We start from the raw sequence: 24,045 nt of genomic DNA, 5'->3' as shown, positions 1-24,045 counted from the left end.
GCCTTCAAGGACCACAGTGGGTGCTGTCTTTATGTCCAGGGGAAGGTGAGCAGGGTTGTAAGGAGGATGCACTGCAGAGGTCAAGTGGGGGAATGGGCGATCTTCCAAAGCCCAATTCAGGAATCAGAGTTGGCGGGTCTTAGGGCCCCGAAGGGGCGGGGCCTGTAAGAGGGCGGGGCGGAAAGCCATAGGCGGGGCTTGGGAGATGCGGGGGCGGGGCCTGGGCCGGGCTCGGACGCAGGCGGGAGGGAGGCGCTGTGGGCGGGGCCTGGGCGGGGCGTCAGGGCCGCGGGCCGCAGGTGCTGGTGGTTCTGGGCCTGGGCCTGCACCGGATGCCCCTCGGGCCGCGGCCCTGAGTGGCGGCATCTCCCCGGCCCCGGTCCTGGGCGGCGGTGGCCTGGCAGGAAGCCTAAGTGGGATGCGGCTGACGCGGAAGCGGCTGTGCTCGTTTCTCATCGCCTTGTACTGCCTCTTCTCTCTTTACGCCGCCTACCACGTCTTTTTCGGGCGCCGCCGCCGGGCCCCGGCCGCATCCTTGCGGGGCCTCCGGAAGGGGGCGGCCCCAGCGCGGGAGGGGCGCGGCCGAGGTAGGACCCGGAGCTGTGGCCTCTGTCCCGGCTGCGCGCCCCGACGCGGGGTTACGGGGCGGTGGGGGCCGGGCGGAGCCACGCGGCGAGGCCGGGATCCCGCTCCGGGTCTAGGACGGCCCGGGGCCCGCCGGAGTCCCACACGCTGTCCCGTCCCCCATTGCCACCCTCAGAGCCGACAGACCCGCACACCTTTAAAACTTGTCCTCAGTATCCCAGACGCCGTCACGGCGTGCCCCAGATTCTCGGGAATGCCGCTGGGCTCGATGCATCTATTTCCATATGGAAACCAGGAGCCTTCTCTAACCATGCGGTGATTTCCGAAGGCCAGGGCGCGTTACCTCCAAATCCTGGTCCCCTGGCCTGTAGGTTGACCTATGCCAGGATCAGACAGACATGCATCTCTCCTCTTTTTTTCAGAATTTTGCACAAGAGTATGTAAAAGTGTGTTGGACCGTTTATTGGAAGTCAAGTTTTTCTGTATAGGCTACGTATATACAATCAAGAGTTGCAAAAGTTACAACTTGTAACTTGATACATATTGCCCACTTATTTTAGAAGGTTTTTGTTTGGGAGTGATTATTTTGTGTTTTGGGTTAAATTTTATCTCTAAGATCTTTCATAATAAAGGATTGATAGAAATTAGATTCTAATTTCCTTTTTGTAATGTGTATGTTTAACCGGTTCAAATTTAGTTCACCTCTTTGAAAAGCTGAAGTTAGGATGAAATTAGAACTTTCTAACATCTAATTTGAATGGCTTGAATTTAGCTACAACTCCAGCTCTACCTTACTAATAAACACTGCTACTGTTTTTAAAACACAGAACCATCTACTTTGGGAAGTGAAGAATGGAATCCTTGGGAAGGAGATGAAAAAAATGAGCAACAACACAGATTTAAAACTAGTCTCCAAATATTAAATAAATCCATGAAAGGGAAAACAGACTTCCGAGTACAAATCTGGGGCAAAGCTGCCATTGGTAAGTTAATGTGTAAGAAGTAGCAGAAAATGTACCTTATTAATATTCAATTCATTTTAATACATTTATAGTTTATTTCTTCATTTGTTAAAGGTATCATGATGCATTTTTTCAGGGACTTTTTTAGTATTTCTCCTTTCTGTTAGGCAATATCTGTGTAAATACATGCACTCATTCTATTGTTGGTCTTCAGTTGAGCACAGGTTGATTTGTAGATACAAAGAATGGGTCATGTAAGCATTATTTTAGTTAAATGCCTGTTTCAACTGAATTTTTATGAATTTATGTTTATCGATACTTGATACACAAGTACAAGTTGTGGCCACTGCCCTTGATGGCCAAACAAGTTTGGGAAACATTGAAATAAATAAAGTTAAACCAGGTTCTTTTTTTATTTCTCAGAGCCTTTCATAGGCCAATATGCATTGTCAATGTCCAAGAAAGGGATATAGTATGCAGCTGATTAGCCTTGATGGCCCACAAAAAACATTTTCCTCTGAGTACCATGAGAGCCTAGCATTCCAAGTTATATATTATGCTCAATTAGAGAATGGAACCCTCAATTCTTAGAAGAGTCAGAAAGAATTTCGTGATTTAGAAGGGGCTTTATTTGACCTTTAAACATGACTTGGATTTATATGTACAGTAAGGGATATGGATAGAAAGTGCCAGATGAGAGGAAAGTAAACAGAGGACAAAGCCTGCCCCATGTTGTTTCATAAATTCATTCACACTTGCATGCAAATATACATGCAAGATTACTATTGATCTTTAAATTTCAGGTACCCAGAACCAGGCCTCCAATCATCAAATTCTAACAACTTTTTTTTTTCTTTATAAAATCTCTAATATTAATTTTTTCTCTTAAATTACCATCTTCTCATTCTAGTTTTTAGTTAAATCTACATCTTAACAAGTTTTCATATTTCCAGACTTTTCATTTTTAATCTAATAAGCACAAAGTAGCAGATGTGTTTTATCAGATTTTACTTTCATCAACCTATTCCCCAGGCACAGTAATAGCATACCAGTTAGAGATATTCCCATTTAAAAAGGGAGAAAATGGTAGTAATATTGAGTCACTGGTCCAAACAATTTTGAAATTCAACCAGGAAAACTCCATTAGTTTCAAGGCCTGGGAATAATCTGTGGCTCAAGCTTTGCTTCTGGCCTTTCAGCTCTGGCTTTGAAGTCATTCTTCCTTTTTCATGAAGGTTAGCAAGTGTTTTCAGATCAGTAGTTTTACAGTCTGTTTCTTAAAGATAGGATTTTGGAAGTCCAGCCGCCTCCTTTCATTTCAACTTGTCTGAGTCTCTTTTAGTCCAAGCTGCCAGTGTTTCTGCTGATATAACATTTTCAAGAACCTTGTGCGTCTCCTGTGTATGTCATGAGGACTTGCTGCATTAGAAAAGAGATCCTCCACAGGTTTTTTCCTGGACAACCCCATCTCCATTTCTGGCTTCTGCTAAGATTACTGAAGGAGATCCATAAATTATGCATCTACCGTATTTTCCGGCGTATAAGACGACTGGGCGTATAAGATGACCCCCAACTTTTCCAGTTAAAATATAGAGTTTGTGATATACTTGCCATATAAGACTACCCCTCTTCCAACCCACACCAAATAAAATTTAAAAAAACATCAGATTTGATTTCAATATGGTAATTTTAATTCAAATGCTTATGGCATGCAGGTACTTAGCAGGAAAACTGTCACTTATAAACATAAGGCTGTTTGTCATCAAACATGTAATCATAAAACAGTGCAAGTGGATTAAACTTTTCCTAATTCACTCTAAAGCTGAAAGGAAGGATAAGACAATAAACCCATGGGAGCTGCCATGCTGTTTGTTTTCTAAGCTGTCAACCAAACTGGAACTGATGATGATAGGAGGAAGATAACAAACAATAGAGAGAGAGCAAGTGCCGGGCAAGTCCCTGGCAAGTTAGCAATGCCCATCATAACTGCAAGCTACGGTATTTTTACAGGTTTTGCTGGTGTGACAGTTTCCCTTTAAAAGCCTTCAAAATCCTCCTGTTTGTCATCTGATATCATAAGTACATCAATGACATCTTGTGATACATTTGTAAGGCAGTCATCGTATGGATCGAATTCCGTATCAGATGGTGTGGTCTCAGCTTCGGCTTCCTCTTCATCTTGCCACAAGTAATCGTCCTCCATACCATCTAATGAATTTGATATGCCACACTTCTTGAAAGACTTGATTACTGTTTCTGCATCAATATCATTCCAGGCTTTTATGACAAACTTGCACAAAACATCCAACTGTGGAGCATGCATGTTTCCCCCTTTTGTGAATGACTTTTCGCCGCTAACCATCCATTCATTCCACTGTTCTCGAATGCGATCTTTAAATGTGTTTTTCTAGGCACAGCGCCGCTCTATCTCTTTTTTTCCATACCCCGGGCGTCCCGGACGCCTGCAGCTTGCTCCGCCCTTCACTTACACCTTCCCGGTGAGGCGCCCCCTCACTTTGTCATCGGTTAAGTCACTTCTTTCCACGAATCCTGGTGAGTGGATTTTCTTCTACCGTACTTGTACAGTGCCACCCTTGCTGCTTTCATACGGTTGCCGCATACGGTGTGGGGGGGCCTCAAAAATGGCCGCAGCCGCAGCCGCATCCCCGCTGTATGCGGCAAGCACCCGGCCACACTCCATTCATTTCAATGGAGCCGGACGGAGACTGTATGCGGCACAAAAAGGAGCCGACCAGAGACACTTGCGGTCTCCGTCCGGCTCCATTGAAATGAATGGAGTGTGGCCGTTTTTGAGCTCCCCCCACCGTATATGGCGACCACAGATTCTCCAGGCCGGCTCGGAAGTTTCAGCACCCACCCTATAAGACGACACCCGGCGTATAAGACAACCCCTGACTTTTGAGAAGATTTTCCTGGGTTAAAAAGTCGTCTTGTACGCCAGAAAATACGGTAATATCTTCAAAGAGCCCTCTATATGACTAAATAGGATGATCTTTTATATTCTGAGGCTCTAGCCTAAAGATATCAAGTCATATCCTTGGCCTTCTCTCAAGAGCATTCTTTTCCGACAGTGAATCTCCTAAATTTTCACCTCTTTCGAAATCTGCGTAGGCTGAGAATTTCCTAAATCATCAAGTCCTGGTTCATTTTTACTTAACAGTTTTTCCCTCAATCTCTCTTTCCTCTCATGTTTTACTATAATCAATAAGAAGAAACCAGGCCACAGCATCAACATTTTGCTTAGAAATCTCTTCAGCTAAATATCCAAATTTATTGTTTACAAGTTCTGCTTTCCACATAACTGCAGGACACAACTCAGCTAAGCTTCCTGCTGCTATACGTAATGTTCCACTCAACAAAGGGATACGTTCTGAGAAATGCCATTAAGTTATTTCATCCTTGTGTAAACATCATAGAGTATACTTACACAAACCTAGATGGTATATCCTACTACTGTAAATATATGTGCTATACTTTTCTATGACTAGCAGCACAGTAAGTTTGTTTACACCAGCATCACCACAAATTCGTGAGTAATACATTGTACTATGACTTGATGACATTGCTAGGCATAGGAATTTTTTAGCTCCATTATAATCTTACTAGTGTCCTGGTGCACTAATTCGTGCATGGGTGGGGTCCCTCAGCCTGGCTGGCTATCTGGGCCAATCGGGGCCATCTCACCCAGTCCCAATCTGGGCCTATTGGGGCCAGCCGGCCAGGGATAAGGACCATGGGAGATTGGCCGGCCACGGGAAGTTGGCTGTGGGAGCGCACTGACCACCAAGGGGCAGCTCCTGTGTTGAGCATCTGCCCCCTGGTGGTCAGTGCGCGTCATAGCGACCAGTCAACCAGTTGTTCAGTCTTTCGGTTGCTTAGGCTTTTACTAGGTGTACTGGTTAATAAGGCGGATTTTTTTAATAGATGGAGTCACACATATGTTGATATATATGCGATTTGATATGTATGCTATTTTGTTGTACTGACAGCAAGCTTCAAAACTTCATATGTCAAATTTGCTGAAGGTATTAACATTATAGATATTTTTACACTTAAAAATGTCGAATTTCGTGCCAAAAAAAGTATTTGCAGGAAGTTATAATTCATTATTTTGAAGAAAAGTGCTGCTGAATACTTCAGGAAGCTCATGGTGAACATGCTCCATCTCAAGATACTTGTGAATGCTGGTTTAAATGCTTTAAAAATGATGATTTCTATGTGAAAGACAAAGAACATTCAGGTCAACCGAAAAAGTTTGAAGACCAACAGTTACAAGCATTATTGGATGAAGATGCGTGTCAAACTCAAAAACAACTTGCAGAAAGATTAAACGTTGCTCAGCAAACAATTTCCAATCGTTTACAAGCAATGGGAAAGATTTTAAAGGTAGGAAAATGGGTGCCACATCAACTGAACAAAAGACAAATGGAAAACCGAAAAGTCATCGGTAAAATGTTGCTTCAACAATATGAAAGAAAGGTTTTTTTGCATCGAATTGTGACTGGTGATGCAAAGTGGATTTATTTTGAGAATCCCAAACACACAAAATCATGGATTGATCCAGGTCAACCATCAACATCGACTGCAATGCCAAATTGCTTCGGAAAGAAGGCAATGCTCTGCGTTTGGTGGGATCCGGAAGGTGTGGTGTATTATGAGCTTCTAAAACCAGGTGAAACCGTTAATACTGATAGCTACCGACAACAAATAATCAATTTGAACCACGCTTTGATCGTGAAACGACCAGAATGTTCCAGGAGACACAGCAAAGTAATTTTGCTTCATGATGACGCACCATCACACACTTCAAAACCAGTTAAAGACATGTTAAAAGATCTTGCTTGGCAAATATTAACCCACCCACTGTATTCACCAGACCTTGCTCCTTCAGATTACCACTTGTTCTGATCGATGGCACATGCACTTTCTGAGCAGCACTTCAAAACATATAAGAAGTGGAAAATTGGGTCTGTGAATGGTTTGCCTCAAAACAAAAGTTCTATTGGGACGGTATCCACAAATTACCTGAAAGATGGGGAAATGTGTAGTTAGCAATGGACATTACTTTGAATAAAACACTTTTGATGTTTCTCTTGAAATTATGGTGTTTTCTTTGATTACAAAATCTGCATTATTAACCGGTACACCTAGTATATACACTGAGTGGCCAGATTATTATGATCTCTGAACGCATAATAATCTGGCCACTCAGTGTATATCCTATATAATAAAAGGCTAATATGCAAATTGTCCCCTTGACCAGGAGTTCGACCAGCAGGCAGGCCGGCCAACTGCCCATGTCCCCTCCCCCTGGCCAGCCTGGCCAGACCCCACCCATGCACAAATTCATGCACCGGGCCTCTAATCTCTAATACACACACACACACACACACACACACTGAGTACCCAGATTCTTAAAATTATGATAATTTTATCATATGAAAGAATGCTATACTCAGTGTATATATAGATGGGACCACCATCCAATATGCAGTCCATCGTTAACTGAAATGTTGTTATGTGGTGTATGACTATATAACAAATGGTCGTCTACTTTTCTCTAGGTTTTAATAGCATGTTACTCATTCCCTGAACCCTCACCAAGAGCGCTTTCAACGTACATATTTCTACCAACAGTCTGCTTATGATTTAGGTATCCCCTAAGATGATAGGTTTTTTTCCTACAGTGCTCCCAACTTTTTCTGAGTTCTCGCTAGCAGAGTCAGTAACATCCATATTTCTGCCTACAATTTGTTCAAGGCAATTTAATCTAGGCTTTTTTAAAATCATACTCCTCAAAATTCTTTCAGCTTCTTTCCATTACTTAATTCCAGAGCCTTTGCCAGAATTTTAAATATTTGTTACATTATACTCCATTTACAGGTACTCATAATATATAACTACATAATCTCTAGTTTCCTATAGCTGCTGTAACCTATTACCAAAAATCTATTTTCCTAATCAAATGATATAGAAGAGCAGAACTTTGCTTATTCCACATACCAGAGTAGATCAGACAGTAAATGGTTTTGTTTATGTAATTACTAGGTTTGTATCTCTGGGAGCATCTTTTTGAAGGCATACTTGATCCTACTGATGTGACCGCTCAATGGAGAGAAGGAAATTCAATTGTAGGAAGAACACATTACAGGTATTAATTTTACAACATTAACCTTTGCTGGTTTGCCATACAATGTTTTATGTAAATACTAGAAGAAAAATAAGAGGAAACTATATTATAGAAAATATTTCCATTTCAAGTTGTTAAGAATAGAGAAATCTCACCCAGTCAGCTTGGCTCAGTGGTTGAGCATCGACCTATGAACTTTACTGCAAATACTAAAAATCTTTTTTTTACATTCAATAAAATCAGTGTATTATTAAGACATTTTTGAGGTTTTATTTTTATAAAACTTTTATTTATAACTGCATATTTTTGAAAGATTTTTAATAGATAGACTTAAGATTTAATTTAGAAAAATCATGGAAGAATGTTATTTTCTATTAGATTTTGCTTTTTATTGAAATAAAAAATAATAACAATTATTTTAAAATGCTTATTTTCTGTAAAAATGATATTAGGGGGAAAATTTTAATCAAAGATTCTGTTTTCTATTAGGATTCCATTTCTTAGAGAAATCAAGAGGAAAAATTATAATTAATCTCTTTCTAATTGAATTTTCAGTGCATTCTTTTTTTATTTTATATACACTTGAAAAGCAATTTCATTGCATGAGTCTTTTCAAAGTAATCATTCTTGGAAAGTAAATAGATTTTTGAGTTTTTTAAATATATATATATATTTTAAATATATTTTATTGATTTTTTATAGAGAAGAAGGGAGAGGAATAGAGTCAGAAACATCGATGAGAAACATCGATCAGCTGCCTCCTGCACGCCCCCTACTGGGGATGTACCCACAACCAAGGTACATGCCCTTGACTGGAATCGAACCTTGGACCCTTCAGTCCTCAGGCTGACGCTCTATCCACTGAGCCAAACTGGTTAGGGCTAAAATATATTTTTATTGATTGCAAAGAGAAAGGGAGAGGGGAGAGAGCTAGAAACATCAATGATGAGAGAGAATCATTTTTTGGCTGCCTCCTGTACGCCTCCTACTGGGGATCAAGCCCGCAACCCGGACACATGCCTTTGTCTGGAATTGAACCCAGGACCCTTCAGTCCACAGGCCAACGCTCTATCCACTGAGCCAGACCAGCTAGGGCTGTAAACAGGTTTTTCATATCATTATTGGTAATGATTATTTTTCTTTTCATCTCCTGGCTTCTATTGATCTAATCCCATTCAAGAGTTTATTGCCGAAACCGGTTTGGCTCAGTGGATAGAGCGTCGGCCTGCGGACTCAAGGGTCCCGGGTTCGATTCCGGTCAAGAGCATGTACCTTGGTTGCGGGCACATCCCCAGTGGGGGGGTGTGCAGGAGGCAGCTGATCGATGTTTCTCTATCATCGATGTTTCTAACTCTCTATCCCTCTCTCTTCCTCTCTGTAAAAAATCAATAAAATATATTTTTAAAAAAAAGAGTTTATTATAAATATAGTCCTAAATTTACAACAGCTAAGTTTGGGTGTTTGAAAGTAAATTAGTATTATGCATGTAAATCTAATATTTGGTATTTAAAAAAGTAAATGTGTTATCAGTATTAGTGTAATAGTTCTACCCATAATATACAGAATTTTCAGAAAAAGTCTTAAAAATTCTTAGAGAAGTTATCATATACTGTTACTATAATGATAGCAAAGGATCTGAGCAAACAGCATTAATTCCCAAAAGAAAATCTTCCCTTCTGAAATTTTTACCTGACATTTTATATTATGATCAAATAGCAATGCTATTTTCTCTTAGGATTTAAGAGAACCATGTATTCAAAGAAGTTCACTACTGTGGCAGATTTTTAAAAACAAGTTATTCAAATTTTAGGCTCATGAAAAGTAGTATACCTAATTTATTTATCCAGAATTAATAAACTTTTTTTCTTTCTTATTAAATTTATTGATGTGACATTGGCTAATAAGATTATGTAGGTTTCAAGTACACATTTCTATAATACACGATCTGTATATTGCATTGTGTGCCCACCATCCGGAGTCAAATCATCTTCTATCACCATACATTTGACTCCCATTATTCTTTACTACGCCCTTCCCTCTGGTAACCACCATATGTTGTCTGTGTCTGAGTTTTTGTTTGTTTTTTTTGTTTGTTCATTTGTAGCTTTCAGTTTATATCCCACATATGAGTGAAATCAATGGTTTTTATGTTTTTTGGTCTGGCTTATTTTGCTAAATTCATAAACTTTTATGGAATTGCAAGTTTTGAGTTGAATTGAGCTCCAGGGGTTATATCTTAAATGTTTCAACACATTCATCTTTATTTGACCAAAAGTGCATCTGAAGTAATGGGTCACCTTGAAGAAATAAATGGAAAGAGTTTCTAAGTACTATCAGGTTACTTGTAAATATGTGTAATATAGTTTGTTTAAATAAATCTTTTCGTTTACAAAGAGCTTATGTCATTTACTTTTAGCCTCACAACAATTCTGAGGCAGAAGGAGAAAGGATATCATTAGTGTTCCAGGGTTGATCAGGCTCATGAATGCTGATTTTTATCAGTTCATAGGCCCCAAAAATGTAGTCCAGGATACCAGGTAACTCAGAATGGAACTAGAACTGCCAGTCCACATGCTTGTATTGATTTGACCAGCACATTCTTTCCATATAGGCAAGCTACAGTTGATACCCAATTAAATATGAAATCAAAATATGGGATTTAACAATGGGCAGTACTTCTGTTATTGAGGAGTTGGGGTATCCCATTCCCCACTGGATGCTGGAGGTGGAGTCCTTACAATATCTCAAGAAAAAGAATTTTCTGAGACTCGCACAGGAGGACGAGTGATTTTTATTTGCGTGGAATTGCATTCCTGGGTTTCCAAAGACCCATTTTCCTTCGTCCAGTCATAGAAGATGTGCAGCTGGGGTTTCAGTAGAGCTAAAAGCAAAGCCAGTGTCCAGAGCTTCCATTCCATGTTGCAGCCGGGTCCACTTCAGCATCAGGCTACTTACAGTTCATGAGTCCATTGTATGTGAGGGTCCACAAGGCCATGGGCCATGTGGGCGAATGGAGGAAGCAGGAGTGAAAGCCCCACAAGCCAGGATCAATCAAGAGCACAAGAGGAACCAAGAGAGAGAACCTCCTTCAGGGATTAAGCACCCCAAACCTTCCCATGCTTGCAGTGGCCACGCCCACTCTGGCCAATGACCTCTGTTCCCAGGTGTGACAGTAAGCATCTTTGCGAGTCCCCCAACTTTACTGGGCATGTGTCCATTCTTCCCTTTGCTGGACCCCTGGGAAGTGTAAAGTTGTAGCTTCATGGCGAAGCTGCCAAAATGACATCCCTGTAATATTTGGCCTTCCCTTTGCTCCTTTCCCATTATTAATAACTAGACTAATTACAATGGTATCACTTCCAACCTCTTATGTGTTCCAGAAGGAAATAAGTGACTCATTATTCACCAATGAACCAATAACATAGTCTGTCTCAGCACATGAATACATGAATACGTGTAGAGCACACTGAACTTCTGAGTCAGCCTCATGAAGCCCTGTTACCTCTGGGCAGTGGAGCCGTGTGATTGAGTTGTAAGTGCATAGACTTTGCAGCTAAAATATCACAGTTCAAATTCCAGCTTTACCTATTATTAGCTATCTGACATTGGGCAGGTTTCTTCTCTCTGTGCCTGGATTTCTTTAAGTTTAAAATAAGGCAAATAGTAGTTTCTACTTCACCAGATTGTTTTGAAAATTAAATGCATTAAAGATGTATAGTCGCCTCCGCCGGTTTGGCTCAGTGGAGAGAGTGTCAGCCTGTAGACTGAAGGACCCCAGGTTCGATTCCAATCAAGGGCACGTGCCCAGGTTGTGGGCTCAATCCCCAGTAGGGGGCGTGCAGAAGGCAGCCGATCAATGATTCTCTCTCGTCATTTCTGTCTTTCCTTCTCCCATCCTCTCTGAGATCAATAAAAAAATATATTTAAAAAAATAATCACTATAAAAGTCTTGTTGTTAAAAATAATTAAATAGGTACTGCAACATCTCCTCCTTTTCAGTTCTACTTTTTCTGGGCTTCCATTACTGTCTACTATTTCTCCATCATGTACCTCCCCACAAATACCTTATTGATATATTCTTTATATTAATATATTCAAGTAGGTTACAAGCTAGCCTGGGATCCATTCTGTCTCTTGAAGGAACTTTGCCTATCTCTACTCATATCCATCATATGTTGATTTATGGTTTGAAATCTTCAGGCAACTTTAGTTTTAATTTCTAAGGAGGAATCTTATTTTTGCTCATCATGGCCTTTGCTTATCCCCAAAAGACTCCCTTCCAAATCCTGTAATTTCCATGTGCAGGAATTATCATAGTATATATAAAAATTTCTACTAATTTGATAAGACAAAAGCCAGATGCTAACTCGTTATCAATATTCAATTCTAATATTTTCAATAAGCATCTGTCACTTATAAAAAAAGTTGAACTCCTTTCCAAAGATCATGATAGAATAAAATATGTCTGATCCTATTTTTTTAGAATTTCCAGGTATTGCTACTGTAAGAAGGCAGTGAGCTCATTACTCATCACAGTGAGTGCAAGCTTTCATAGGAACATTCAACTTGTAGATTTTATATAAAATGATTTAAAATTTCTGGTTGTTCTTTTCCCTTTGTGTCTTGTTTTGTTGTTACAGCTTCATCACTGGTCCAGCTGTAGTCCCGGGGTACTTCTCCGTTGATGTGAATAGTGTGGTACTCATTTTAAATGGAAGAGAAAAAGCAAAGGTCTTTTATGCCACCCAGTGGTTACTTTATGTACAAAATTTAGTACAAACTCAAAAACTCCAGCATGTTGCTGTTGTTTTGCTTGGAAATGAACATTGTAACAATGAATGGATCAACCAATTCCTCAAAAGAAATGGAGGCTTTGTGGAGCCGCTTTTCATCATATATGACAGCCCCTGGATTAATGACATGGATGTTTTTCAGTGGCCTTTAGGGGTAGCAACGTAAGTACAAAATGTTTCTAGACTTTAAGACCTGAATTTCAGAACCAGGGTGGTTGTGTGTTAGATTTGCAATAAATGTAGTTATTTTAAGATCATTGAGGCCAGGTACAATTTTTCCGTGGGAAAAAAATATGGTTTGGTCTCCTGCTTCAGCAACAGTAATGATGTTTTTAGAGTATTTTCACCTTTTATGAGGAAGGCAGGCGAATTACATTTTTGTGTTTCAAAATCACAAGGCATGGGATGAATTTTTAAGTTTATCAATAGTTCCTTAAAGAAAGGTTTAGCAGAGGTTGGCAGAAAAACAGACCCCCTTAAAGCCATTATTGTAGAATCTTTATAATTAATAGTGTTTTAAAAAAAAACAAACTACTTTTCTTTAAAGGCATTATTAAATCAGGAGCACACTGTACCCTTGGGCTTGGAAGCATTATAATATGCTCAGATCTGCCACTAAGACTGGTTTAATTTGCACACGTTTCTATTAAAAAGAAAAATTAATTAATAACTAAGGTTTCTCAGTATGTCATATATAAACTCTTTAAAATGGAAAACTTGCCCAGCTTGTGTGGCTCAGTGGTTGAGCATCAACCCATGAGCCAGGAGGTCACGGTTCAATTACTGGTCAGGGCACATGCACAGGTTGTTGGGTTGATCCCCAGTAGGGGGCGTGCAGGAGGCAGCCAATCAGTGATTCTCTCTCATCATTTATGTTTCTATCCCTCTCTCCCTCCCCCTTCCTCTCTCTGAAATCAATTTAAAAAAAAACAAAACACATGAAAACACTTATTTTGTATCTTTCTGTTAATAGAGGGTTTTTGGGTTTTTTTATTAAAAGTAAGTTGGCTTTAAGATGAGTTGCTACTGTACATAAACTTCCCAGTGGCAGGGATTTTTGTTTGTTTGTTTTTTTCTCACTACTTTATCTGCAGAGCCTAAAACAGTGCCTGCACAAAATAGGCACTTAGTAAACCATTGCTGAAAAGGTGAATTATGAAAAAGTTCACTAACATGATGTCTGAATCAAATATTTATTATATGAGATGTGGCCTTAGACTGCTGCCTAGTTGGCTACACGAATATCACCAAAGAAGCACATTAATAAGGCAGAGTCCTTAGCTTACCACTACAGTATTCTAATTCAATAGATTTGGGGTACTTCTCCGTTGATGTGAATAATGTGGTACTCATTTTAAATGGAAGAGAAAAAGGTTATATTAAGTATAGACAAAAAGGTTATATTAAGTATAGATCAGACAAAAGGTTATATTAAGTATAGCCAAGGGATAGATCTGAAAAATCTATCCCTTGAGTAGAGCCTATATTTATAAAATGTTTTGAAGCCCCCCCAAAAATTGCTTTTTCACAGTAATGCTAACTTACTAATACGGTATGGGATGGAATCTCTGTAATTCTGATAATGTTGAACTAGGCCAGTACCTCTGTTTTAAAGCAGTGGTTCTCAACCAGGGGCAGTTTTACCCCCTACCCCCCACCCCAGGAGACATTTGGCAATGTCTGGAAATCTTGTGGGTTGTTACAGGGGAGGGAAGAGAGGTGATACTGACATGTGGTGAACAGAGAGAAGCCAGCGATGTACCCTACAATGTAGAAGACAGCTTCCGCGACAAATAAGTGTCTGGCCCCAAATGGCGGAAATGCTGAGGTGGAGAAACCTGTTGTAGACAGTTATATAAAGCTTTGCTCGTACGTGAAGGTTGTATTTCAGGCACACAGTTTGATTTCTGTTACTTCCAAAAGGGCCAGTTGCAATAGGTCTCTCCTGTATGGCGCACAAGGTTTTTTTTTTGTGTTTTTTTTGTTTTGTTTTGTTTTTAATCTATCTAAAGCTTTCGAAATGGGAGCTCTTTGCTCTAGCAATATGTATTCTATCACCTGGCTAAAGCACTCATTAAATCATGATCATTATGAATATAAAAGGTTATTTATACTTCTAAGGTCTTGAGTTCAACCTGCCTTACAGCTACAGATGTGTAATAGAAGTTGAAAAATATAAAAAACAAAGCCCTTTGGCCCACAGTCTCTATTGCAATTTTGTAAAAGATGTCATTGTGAGAATCTTTTTTTTAAGTCAGTAGGCATTCTAAATCTCAAAGGCATTCTAAATCTCTTCTTTCTATATCATCATGCTAAGATGTTGGATTATGGGAATTGTGCCAATTCTGTTGTCATATATTGTTAACTCATGTGTACTTGTTTTTATAGGTACAGGAATTTCCCTGTGGTGGAGGCAAGTTGGTCAATGCTGTATAATGAAAGGCCCTACTTATGTAATTTCCTAGGAACTATTTATGAAAATTCATCCAGACAAGCACTCATGAACATTTTGAAACAAGGTGGAATTGATAAGCTCTGTTGGGTCTCAGTAAGAGAACAGTAAGTTCTGTGTTTACTTGATTTATTCATGTTGTTCTCCCACCTGAGATTTGCTTTATGTGGCAGCACAGGTTTCCAAAGAGACACAAAGAGACAGGGTTAACTCCACTTATATTTGTCTTTCCCTTGGAGATAGACTGGTAATTGAAGCTGTGAAGAACTTGGGTTGTATACGTTTAAAACAGGGAGGATCTCCTATAGCTATAGTTCATCTTGAAGAAGAACACTAGTAACCGTCATATGCAATATCAATTGTTTGGGTTTCCTCAATGATATTTGTTAGGCAGACTTGACACACAGGGAATAGGGAATGTGCCAATAAGGTCTTAGGTCATCCCTGAGGTGTTCTGCAGACCAGCTCAGTGTTCCATTATTGGCCTGGAGCACTCCTCCCACCTCAGGAGCCTGACAGCACCCAAGGACAGGGGCTGCTTACTGTTCTTCAGATCCCCAGATCTAACACAGGACCTTGCATAGAGTTGGCCAGGATAAAGGGGCAGTGGATGGATGGATGCACACATTGATTTAATAGGGTTGACTTTCTTCCATTGTTTTACCTGGTAATTATGAAACAGGTATTCATGGAGTGAAAGAAGAAATTTTGGAATTACTCATTTTGTTTTTAAAAGATCAAATGGGCCCTAGCTGGTTTGGCTCAGTGGATGGAGTGTCGGCCTGCAGACTGAAGGGTCCCAGGTTCGATTCTGGTCAAGGGCACATGCCTAGGTTGCAGGCTTGATCCCCATTAGGGGACGTGCAGGAGGCCGCCAATCAATGATTCTCTCTCATCATTGGTGTTTCTCTCTCTCTTTCCCTCTCCCTTCCTCTCTGAAATCAATAAAAATATATTTTAAAAGAAAAAGATCAAATGGAGTTTTGCATGTATGAAGCAGAGTCACCAGAGAGTCACCAATGTCCTTCTAGAGCTAGAAATGCATTCATTGTAGCAGATACTCTCTTCTAGAAAGCATAACTCCTAATTCCATTATTTGTGTAACCATAATACATCCATTCAGTCAACAAGCATTTATCAAGGAACTGCTATGTGCCAAAAGCTGTTGTAGCCATGAGGGATACAGCAGTGAACAAAATAGTCACAGGTGCCCTCTTAGGACTTACATGCTTATTGGAGGACACAAACCAGTAAAATATATTATGGGTCAAAAGATGAGAAATGCCATGTTAAAAAAAAAAAAAGTTGAGCAGAGAAGCGATGTAGAGAGGATGGGGAATCAGGAGTGGAGAATTTGCTGGTTTAGAGTGGCCAAAGAAAGCGCTAGCTAGAGGGTTACATTTAAGCTCAGCCATGAAGAAGGTGCAGGATGAGCCTTGTGTCTGTTTGGGAGAAGAGTCGTTCAGGCTGAGGGAGGGCCTAACGCGGAGCCATGCTTACCATGGTTGAGGAACAAGGGACTGTGTGCCTGGAATGGAATGAGTAAGGGCAGTGTAAAATGGCCAAGTTTATGGTGGGAATAAAATTATTCTTGTAATTCTTCTCATACCCTTGGGCCAGGAGGTCAGGATGGTGTCCTCCTTGCTTCCCATTGCTGCTTCCAGACCATTCTCCCCTTTCCCTCCTTAAAACCTCCAATTTTGAATCTCATGCCAGCAGACAAAAGCATCCATTACTTTTACTCTTTGAGGTCATATTCTGACCTTTGGGTTTATCTCCTTAATTCTTTGAAGAGTTTAGTTCCTGGCACACTCTCTCTGACATTACTCCAGTCTCACTTTCGGTGACTCACACATCTACATGGATGGTCCTTCCATCACCTTGGTCTTGCAGTTCTTTTACCTCCTCTCCTCCATGATCTGGTCTCCACGTGACCTCAGCTGTTCACTATCAAGGTCCTTTCTAGACCTAATCCTACACATACTGCTGCTTCTCCATGATCTCAAGTTCCAGCATCTCTCTCCGTAACCACCATTTCCCGTCAGGCCAGCTCTTTCTCTGTAATAATCTCCTACAGTTTAGCTGGGACTTACAACCCATGGTTCCTACTCCCTTTTCATTGTCCTTTGCTCACCTCCTACCTTTACTTTCTTCTTTACCCCACTTAAATGTCATAGTCAATCATGGTTAGATATTGACTATGATTATTCTGCACCAAACCTATACCCATGCAACCAAACACTTGGAGGAAGCTGCCAATCAATCTCACTTTTAATATATGCCCTTGACCCTCAAGTGTCCAACAATCATCCATTTCCCTTGTCTCTGTATTCTTCCACTCTCCAAGAGGAAGTTTCGTAACTTGTTCTCTCTTCCAAACCACACGTACCTTATGACCCCATTGCCCATTTTACTGAGAACATAGGAATAGTCAGGAGAGAACATCTAGCTTTTGAATTGGCCTCTCAGCTTCCACCCTTTCCTCTGGGTAGTCTGTTCTTAATACAACAGCCAGATTGATTCTGATACAACACAGGTCAGGTCAGTCACCCCTCTGAGCCATACCTGCAAGACAGGATTCCTGACCTCATCCTTTCCCCAGAGCCACTCTGCTTCAGCCACCCTGGCTTCCTTGTGTTCATTGAACATGCCACACACACGCTGTCTCGTGGCCTTTATACTTTCTTTGCACTCTGTTCTCCCCCAGATATTTGCATGTTTTGCTCCTTCACCTCCAGCTCTGTGCTCAGGTGCCCCTGTAATGAGACATGCCTCTGATCACCTATTTAAAATCGCAACACTGCCCCCTCAGAAACTCCTCCCTCACTCTGCTTCATTTTTCCTCACAGCATTTAACACCTAAGTAGTTTACTGACTTGACATGGTTGCTACCTGTCTCTATCACTAGATCTAGATTATAAGCTCCAAGGGGCAGGAATTAGGAGGGTGAGGTAGAGAGAGAAGACCTTGGCAGTCAGAAAATATTGGCTGAATTAACATTCATTCAGAAATTTTATGATGACCACTAGATTTTAAAAATGTGTAGCTGTAGCCGAGACCGGTTTGGCTCAGTGGATAGAGCGTCGGCCTGCGGACTCAAGGGTCCCAGGTTCGATTCCGGTCAAGGGCATGTACCTTGGTTGCGGGCACATCCCCAGTAGGGGGTGTGCAAGAGGCAGCTGATCGATGTTTCTCTCTCATCGATGTTTCTAGCTCTCTATCCCTCTCTCTTCCTCTCTGTAAAAAATCAATAAAATATATTTTTTAAAAATGTGTAGCTGTAAACATTTCAAATTCTTAAATATTTTCAAGAAATCTATTTGGGCAAGATTTTCTTAATCTGTTCTGCCTGTCATCTCTATAATAGTTTACCATTGCATATAACTGACATTAAAAGGTAAAACCACCCAGTTGGTGTGGCTCAGTGAACCTAGAGGTCACTGGTTCTATTCTAGATCAGGGCACATGCCCGGGTTTCGGGCTCAATCCCCAGAAGGGGTATGAAGGAGGCAGCCTATCGATGTTTCTCTCTCATCGTTGTTTCTATCTCTCTATCCCTCTCCCTTCCTCTCTCTATAAAAATCAATAAAAACTTTTTTTAAGTAAAACCTTTCTCCCACTTCCCCACAAAGGATATGCTTAGAAAGTGAAAACTACAGCTGTTTTTCTGATTTTCCAGGTGGCAGCCTCAGGAAACAAATGAAAGCCTTAAGAATTATCAAGAAGCTTTGCTTCAGAGCGACCTCACACTGTGCCCAGTAGGAGTAAACACGGAATGTTATAGAATATATGAGGCGTGCTCCTATGGCTCCGTTCCTGTGGTGGAAGATGTCATGACAGCTGGCAGCTGTGGAAATACATCTGTTTCCCAGAATGCTCCTCTGCAGTTACTCAAGTCCATGGGCGCTCCCTTTATCTTTATTAAGAACTGGAAGGAACTTCCTGCTGTAATAGAAAAAGAGAAAACTATGACTTTACAAGAAAAAATTCAAAGAAGAAAAATGTTACTTCACTGGTATCAACACTTCAAAACAGAGCTAAAAATGAAATTTACTAATATTTTAGAAAGTTCATTTTTAAGGAACAATAAAGGTTAACTATTAATTATCTTTTTGAGCCAAGATCTGATTTTTTAAATGATTTCTAACATTGTGTGTGAGTGTGTGTGTGTGTGTGTGTGTGTGTGTGTGTGTCTGTGTGTGTGTGTGACTATGTTTATAAATGTTCTTCAAGGTGCCCTTGTAGACCCTAGATTATGTCTGTCACGCTTGACCAAGTGCTCCCTTGCTGGGCCACTCCTGAAAATGAAGCTGAAATGTTCTTCAGCTCGCTTTTATAAAGATGAATGACTCAGTATTTATTAACTTTTCTCACTCATTAAACCCACTCTAGGGGAGCAGCATTGTGAAGTGGAAACACTGGGCTTTGGAGTCAGACAACCTGAGTTAAAACCTTGCCTGTGCACGGGGACCTCGAGGAAGCCACCTAATTGCTCTGTGTCTTGGTTCCTTTCAATGTAAAATGGAGATAATGGTACCTCGTAGGGTAAGTTGTAAATATGAAATGAAATAATATATGAAGAACCCAATATATACAGTGAACTCTAAATAAATAGTAATTTCTCATTCGTTTTTTGTTCCTTACTAGTTGGGGTTAAATTTAAATATCACATGCTCTTTTACATATTTGGGAGTAATCATATGTCATGTTGGAAATGTATGTGGGCAAATCTTGTGGAGTTAGACTTTTAGATGACTCAAGTGTTGTTGGATCGTGTTAAGGTGGGTGCCTGGATGCAGAAATTGGTCATAGTTCATACAAAACATGGACTGGGGCCATCAGAACCAAAAAATTAGTGCCTGCACTCTACAGAAGTTGTCATTGAAGGCCGGAGAAGACTGGTCAGCTCAGAAGAGCGCTTCCTGCAGAGGCTGTCTGACGCCCTTGGAGAGCAGTGGCTTTGGTTGAGGCTGGTGAGCGGTCTTTATCGTCAGGTCCTTGGGCTCCTGAGAGGATGCAGGGGAACATGGGCTCAATCTGTTACTTTGCCTGGCTTTTTATTTTTTCAGAAATCCTATGGCTTAATTTCTGTGAAACCAGGGGATTAACATCATTTCTAATGAGGCTTTTTTGTCTCCTCATTATATGAATGGCCATAGATATTCCATAGGTATAAATTCCCCCAACTTTCATGGACCCAGAGCCTACACAGGGGACTCCACATCATCAGAAGGTCTGGCAGTCTGGGTATGAAGGGCCTTACCTTAACATCATATTGAAGAATCGTTGTGGCCGCCACAACCCTGTTCAATTCTGAGGGAACTGTCCCTGCTAAGCACACCACAGGTAGGGAACCATTTTATACTATGTATGTGTCTCTCCTTTTTTGTGACCCACTTCAGGTGACAGCTGTGGACATTTTATTCAGGGTACCCTGTCGGTAGGCTTCCTGATGACCCTGAACATTAGTATCAAAAAATAATAACCGAGGCAGGTAGCTAGTTCAAGGCCTTTGTAAACTAGAAAATACCTGTGAGAACATGTGAGTCATGCAGGAGCAGAAACTGAAAGGATGCAATAATAGGAGCTATAAGGTGGCGTTGGGCTGTGAGAGGAGCAAAGATTCTAAGAACAAGCTCAAGTAGAGAATCTGCCCAGAGCTGTTGGGATGGTTCCTCTGGGTTTTCAGCTCCAACACCTGTGAACTTTGAGATGCTTTTTTATTTCCCTATCGTGTATCTTCAGAATTATCTCCTTTCTTTAGCCTTCACCCCTCTTTGCTCCTGGTTACTTGAGCTGACTTCTAAACCAAAAGAGCCTACCCAACACTACCACCAAACGCTTCATCCCTGAGTCCCCAGTTTGTCTCCCGTGAACAGGAGCTGCCAGGTCCGAGGTTATAACACAGTTCTCCTGTGAGGAGGTCAAAGAAGTCTCTGTACTATATTTCACCAGCAAGACTGGATCATCTTTCTCTTCACATGGTACTTGCTGTTGCCCATAATGCTTTCAAAGACTGTTTTCTGCATTGATATATTTGTTGCCAGCAAAGCCTTCAGAATGTCAAGATCATGCATGTTAACCTATATAACTAAAACTGCATTCATTACCTTCTTCCTCCAAAACACACACACACAAACCTATTTTCTCTCAAACCTCCTCAATCTCAGTATATGGTGTCACTAACCATGCTGTTTCTCAAGCTGGAATCTGGGAATTCCTATTTCTTCCATCCCACCCCTCCAAGTAATCACCACGTTCTGTACTTTACTGCTCTCCAAATCCATATTTGGTTTAGGCAAATTTTCTAAATAATCTTTTTCAGGTAGCAAATTACTACAGAAATAATGTCATTGAAATTAATTCCACATTTAGGAAAATACGAAATATTGTTTAGAAAACCTACCTGTGAGATATATTACTAATCCATAAAGTAATCTGAGATTGAAAGGTATGTGTGGCATATACAAAACTTCTGAAATATCGAACTTAATATGGTGTCAGTAATTTCTAACATAGCCCTTATCACAAAAAGCAAAATTCTTTGTAATATGTATTGGGACAGATGTTAACTAGACTTATTGTGGTGGTAATTTCCCGGTATATACAAATACCAAATTATTATGTTGTACACCTAAAACTAATGTAATGTTATGTCAGGTATGCCTCAATAAAAAGAATTATTTCTACTCTAAGTCCTCCATAAATATGGAACTACTTAAATGTCTGAGAATTAGTTTTCACAAACATCACAAATTATTGTTTAGTCATTAATTACATTTGTTACCAAGAAAACAGTAATTAAAATACCATATTAAGGGCTATAGTTATTTTATTTAAGTCAATTAGAAAAAATGTATCTTTGGGTTTGATACATTCCACTGGCAGAATTTTCTGTAGCAGAAATACAGATGTTTTTAAAGTTACCAATTGAAAGGAAACTGTTCTTTATTTGTGACTGGCAAGCTCTGTCCCCGGAGCCCTGCATTTATGTAGAAGTGAAGCTGCCGCCACGGCAGCCGCCACAGGGAAATTATGGTCTGGGCTCTTCAACTGTCAGGATGTATTACTGTTGAAATCATTTTATTACAGTGATTATTATGTGTCTTCTTTCACTGTTAAAATAATTTTTTCAAAAAAAGTAGCAAATTTTGTCTGTAGCTGCAGGTGCTATTTAAGGTGATGGCTTCTGCCATTCTGGTGAGTTACTTGGTGTTCCTGGGTCTCTCCCATTCATGTCATTAATTTGTTTTTCTCCTGCTAATCTGTCTCATGTTGATTTAATTATTAGTCCATCCAGAAAACCTTCAAGGGTAGAGGATAATTTGTCCTTCCTGGTACATTCCACTCATGGGGGTCCAGAACAAGTAGTCTTATATACCTCAATCCTTCTTTCTATCCCTGAACCTCACCTGCATGTGGGGTCTCTGACTCTCATGTATGTGGGTTCCCATACATATGTATGTATTAAATTTGGTTGTTTTCTATTGCTAATCTGTCGAATAATATCTACTTGATAATTAGATCAGCCAGAAGAACCTTGAGGGTAAAGGAAATTTTGGTCCTCCCGCTATATGGTAAAATTTATCTAGTACAGTGGAACCTCAGTTCTTAAACTTAATTTGGTCGGCAAGGCTGTTCGAAAACAGAAGCATTTTTTCCCATTAGGAATAATGTGAATTGAATTAATCCATTCCAGACCCCCAAACGATTCCCTGTTTTAACCTTCCTTATATACAGTACATGTCTAATGTATTGTTTAATCCATAAGCACTTTAAAAACAAAAAGGACATGAAATGTAAATGAAAATTAACAAAAAGGAAATGTACAGTGAAAAATGAAAATTTAATTGAAGCAGCAAAAAAACCACAAAAATATTCACAGCAAAAGTTCCTGAGATGTTATAAGCAGTAAACTGACTCATACTTGAGCATTCTCTCCTTTGTTTGTTGCCTGAGAGATGTGTGACTGATCATACAGGTATCAGCATGAAAGAGTTGTCTGGTTGAGAAGCTAATTGTTTGAGATGGGAGACCTTAGAAAACCGAGGTTTGACTGTACTTACAAAAGGTAAAAAATATGGGGGAGGGAGAAAGGAAAGGTAGGTAGGAAGAAGGGGAAGGAGGAGTGGAAAGGACGGACTATGGGCTGGTATAATAAAGTTTGTGATTTTTGCTGAGTCAACTTCATTTTGGAGGAAAAATGCACCAGGGAACTAGATAAGTATCAGGATTGTGGACAGAAAACGAGGTTCTATGTAAAGTAACCTCACAGGGTGAGCTAATCATAAATTCCTAACTAGGTAGGTCATGGTGGGTCGTCACGCCCCACGCATGTAACTGTTGTAGGCGTAGGCGGTGGGAATGGCACCAGGTGTCTGACCAGCGGGGTCAGACCAAAACCCGGGTTCAGCAACCTCGGTACTTGGGTTCTGGCTAGGAAAGAATTCAGAGTCAAGACCCAAACTGTAAGAGAATATTTATTTGGTAAATCACAGAGGTAGAAGAAGTAATTCCTAGAAGAAATGGGCTTACAAACAGTTATGGAGGTAAAGGAAGGACCCTTAGAGCTTGGGAGTGAGGAAGCTAAAGGTAACAGGCCTGGGGCAGGGAGGGGGAAGGGAAAAGCCCCGTGTGCTGCTAGGAGGGAGAGCACGCAGGGGGAGGGAGGGGGGCGGGCGGAGGGGGGGGGTAGCAGTGAGGGGGGGCTGGGTCCTCCATCCTAAGGGTTTTAAGGGTGGACATTTTACATTTTAGGGGAGGGCCCAGGGAAAGATCTCAATAGAATATTCAGCAGTTTTCCAGGTGTGTCCTTTCAGGATTGATGATTGATTGATTGATTGATTGGCCGGCACCAGGGCAGGGGTCATTATTCAATGCATCTGGTCTTGAGGCTGGTTTTGTTGCTTATTTGGGCCTGGAGCTGAAATACAACTGAAACATAGATGTTATCTCTAGGGAGGAAAGGTCAGGGGAGGGTCCATACCACATGACCAGCTACATGCTGGGGGAGGAAAAGTCACCCTGGGGGCGAGGTCCCATCCTACAATTGATTGTCCCTTGCTAGGCACCTGGGGCTTTCCACCCTGATGACCTTCTGTA

General features: G+C 40.7%; 1 protein-coding gene across 2 annotated transcripts; it reads left to right on the top strand.

Moving 5' to 3' along the window:
* Positions 1-261: 261 nt before the first annotated feature.
* Positions 262-19,052, top strand: RXYLT1 (ribitol xylosyltransferase 1). 2 transcript variants are annotated; one of them, XM_054718906.1, is made up of 7 exons: positions 264-587; positions 1,413-1,568; positions 7,617-7,719; positions 8,401-8,496; positions 12,339-12,653; positions 14,880-15,050; positions 18,623-19,052. In XM_054718906.1, the coding sequence occupies exons 1-7, from the start codon at positions 419-421 to the stop codon at positions 19,038-19,040; spliced, it is 1,428 nt and encodes a 475-aa protein (XP_054574881.1). In that variant the 5' UTR covers positions 264-418; the 3' UTR covers positions 19,041-19,052. The 2 variants fall into 2 exon arrangements, with proteins under 2 accessions (XP_054574882.1, XP_054574881.1); XM_054718907.1 differs by lacking the exon at positions 8,401-8,496 and having other exon boundaries at positions 262-587.
* The last annotated feature ends 4,993 nt before the right edge of the window (positions 19,053-24,045 follow it).

Source organism: Eptesicus fuscus, chromosome 7 (assembly GCF_027574615.1).
Source record: "Eptesicus fuscus isolate TK198812 chromosome 7, DD_ASM_mEF_20220401, whole genome shotgun sequence".
In the NCBI taxonomy this organism is placed as follows: Eukaryota; Metazoa; Chordata; class Mammalia; order Chiroptera; family Vespertilionidae; genus Eptesicus; species Eptesicus fuscus.
The sequence above is the reverse complement of the archived record's forward strand: the minus strand, read 5'-3'. Positions and strand labels throughout refer to the sequence as shown.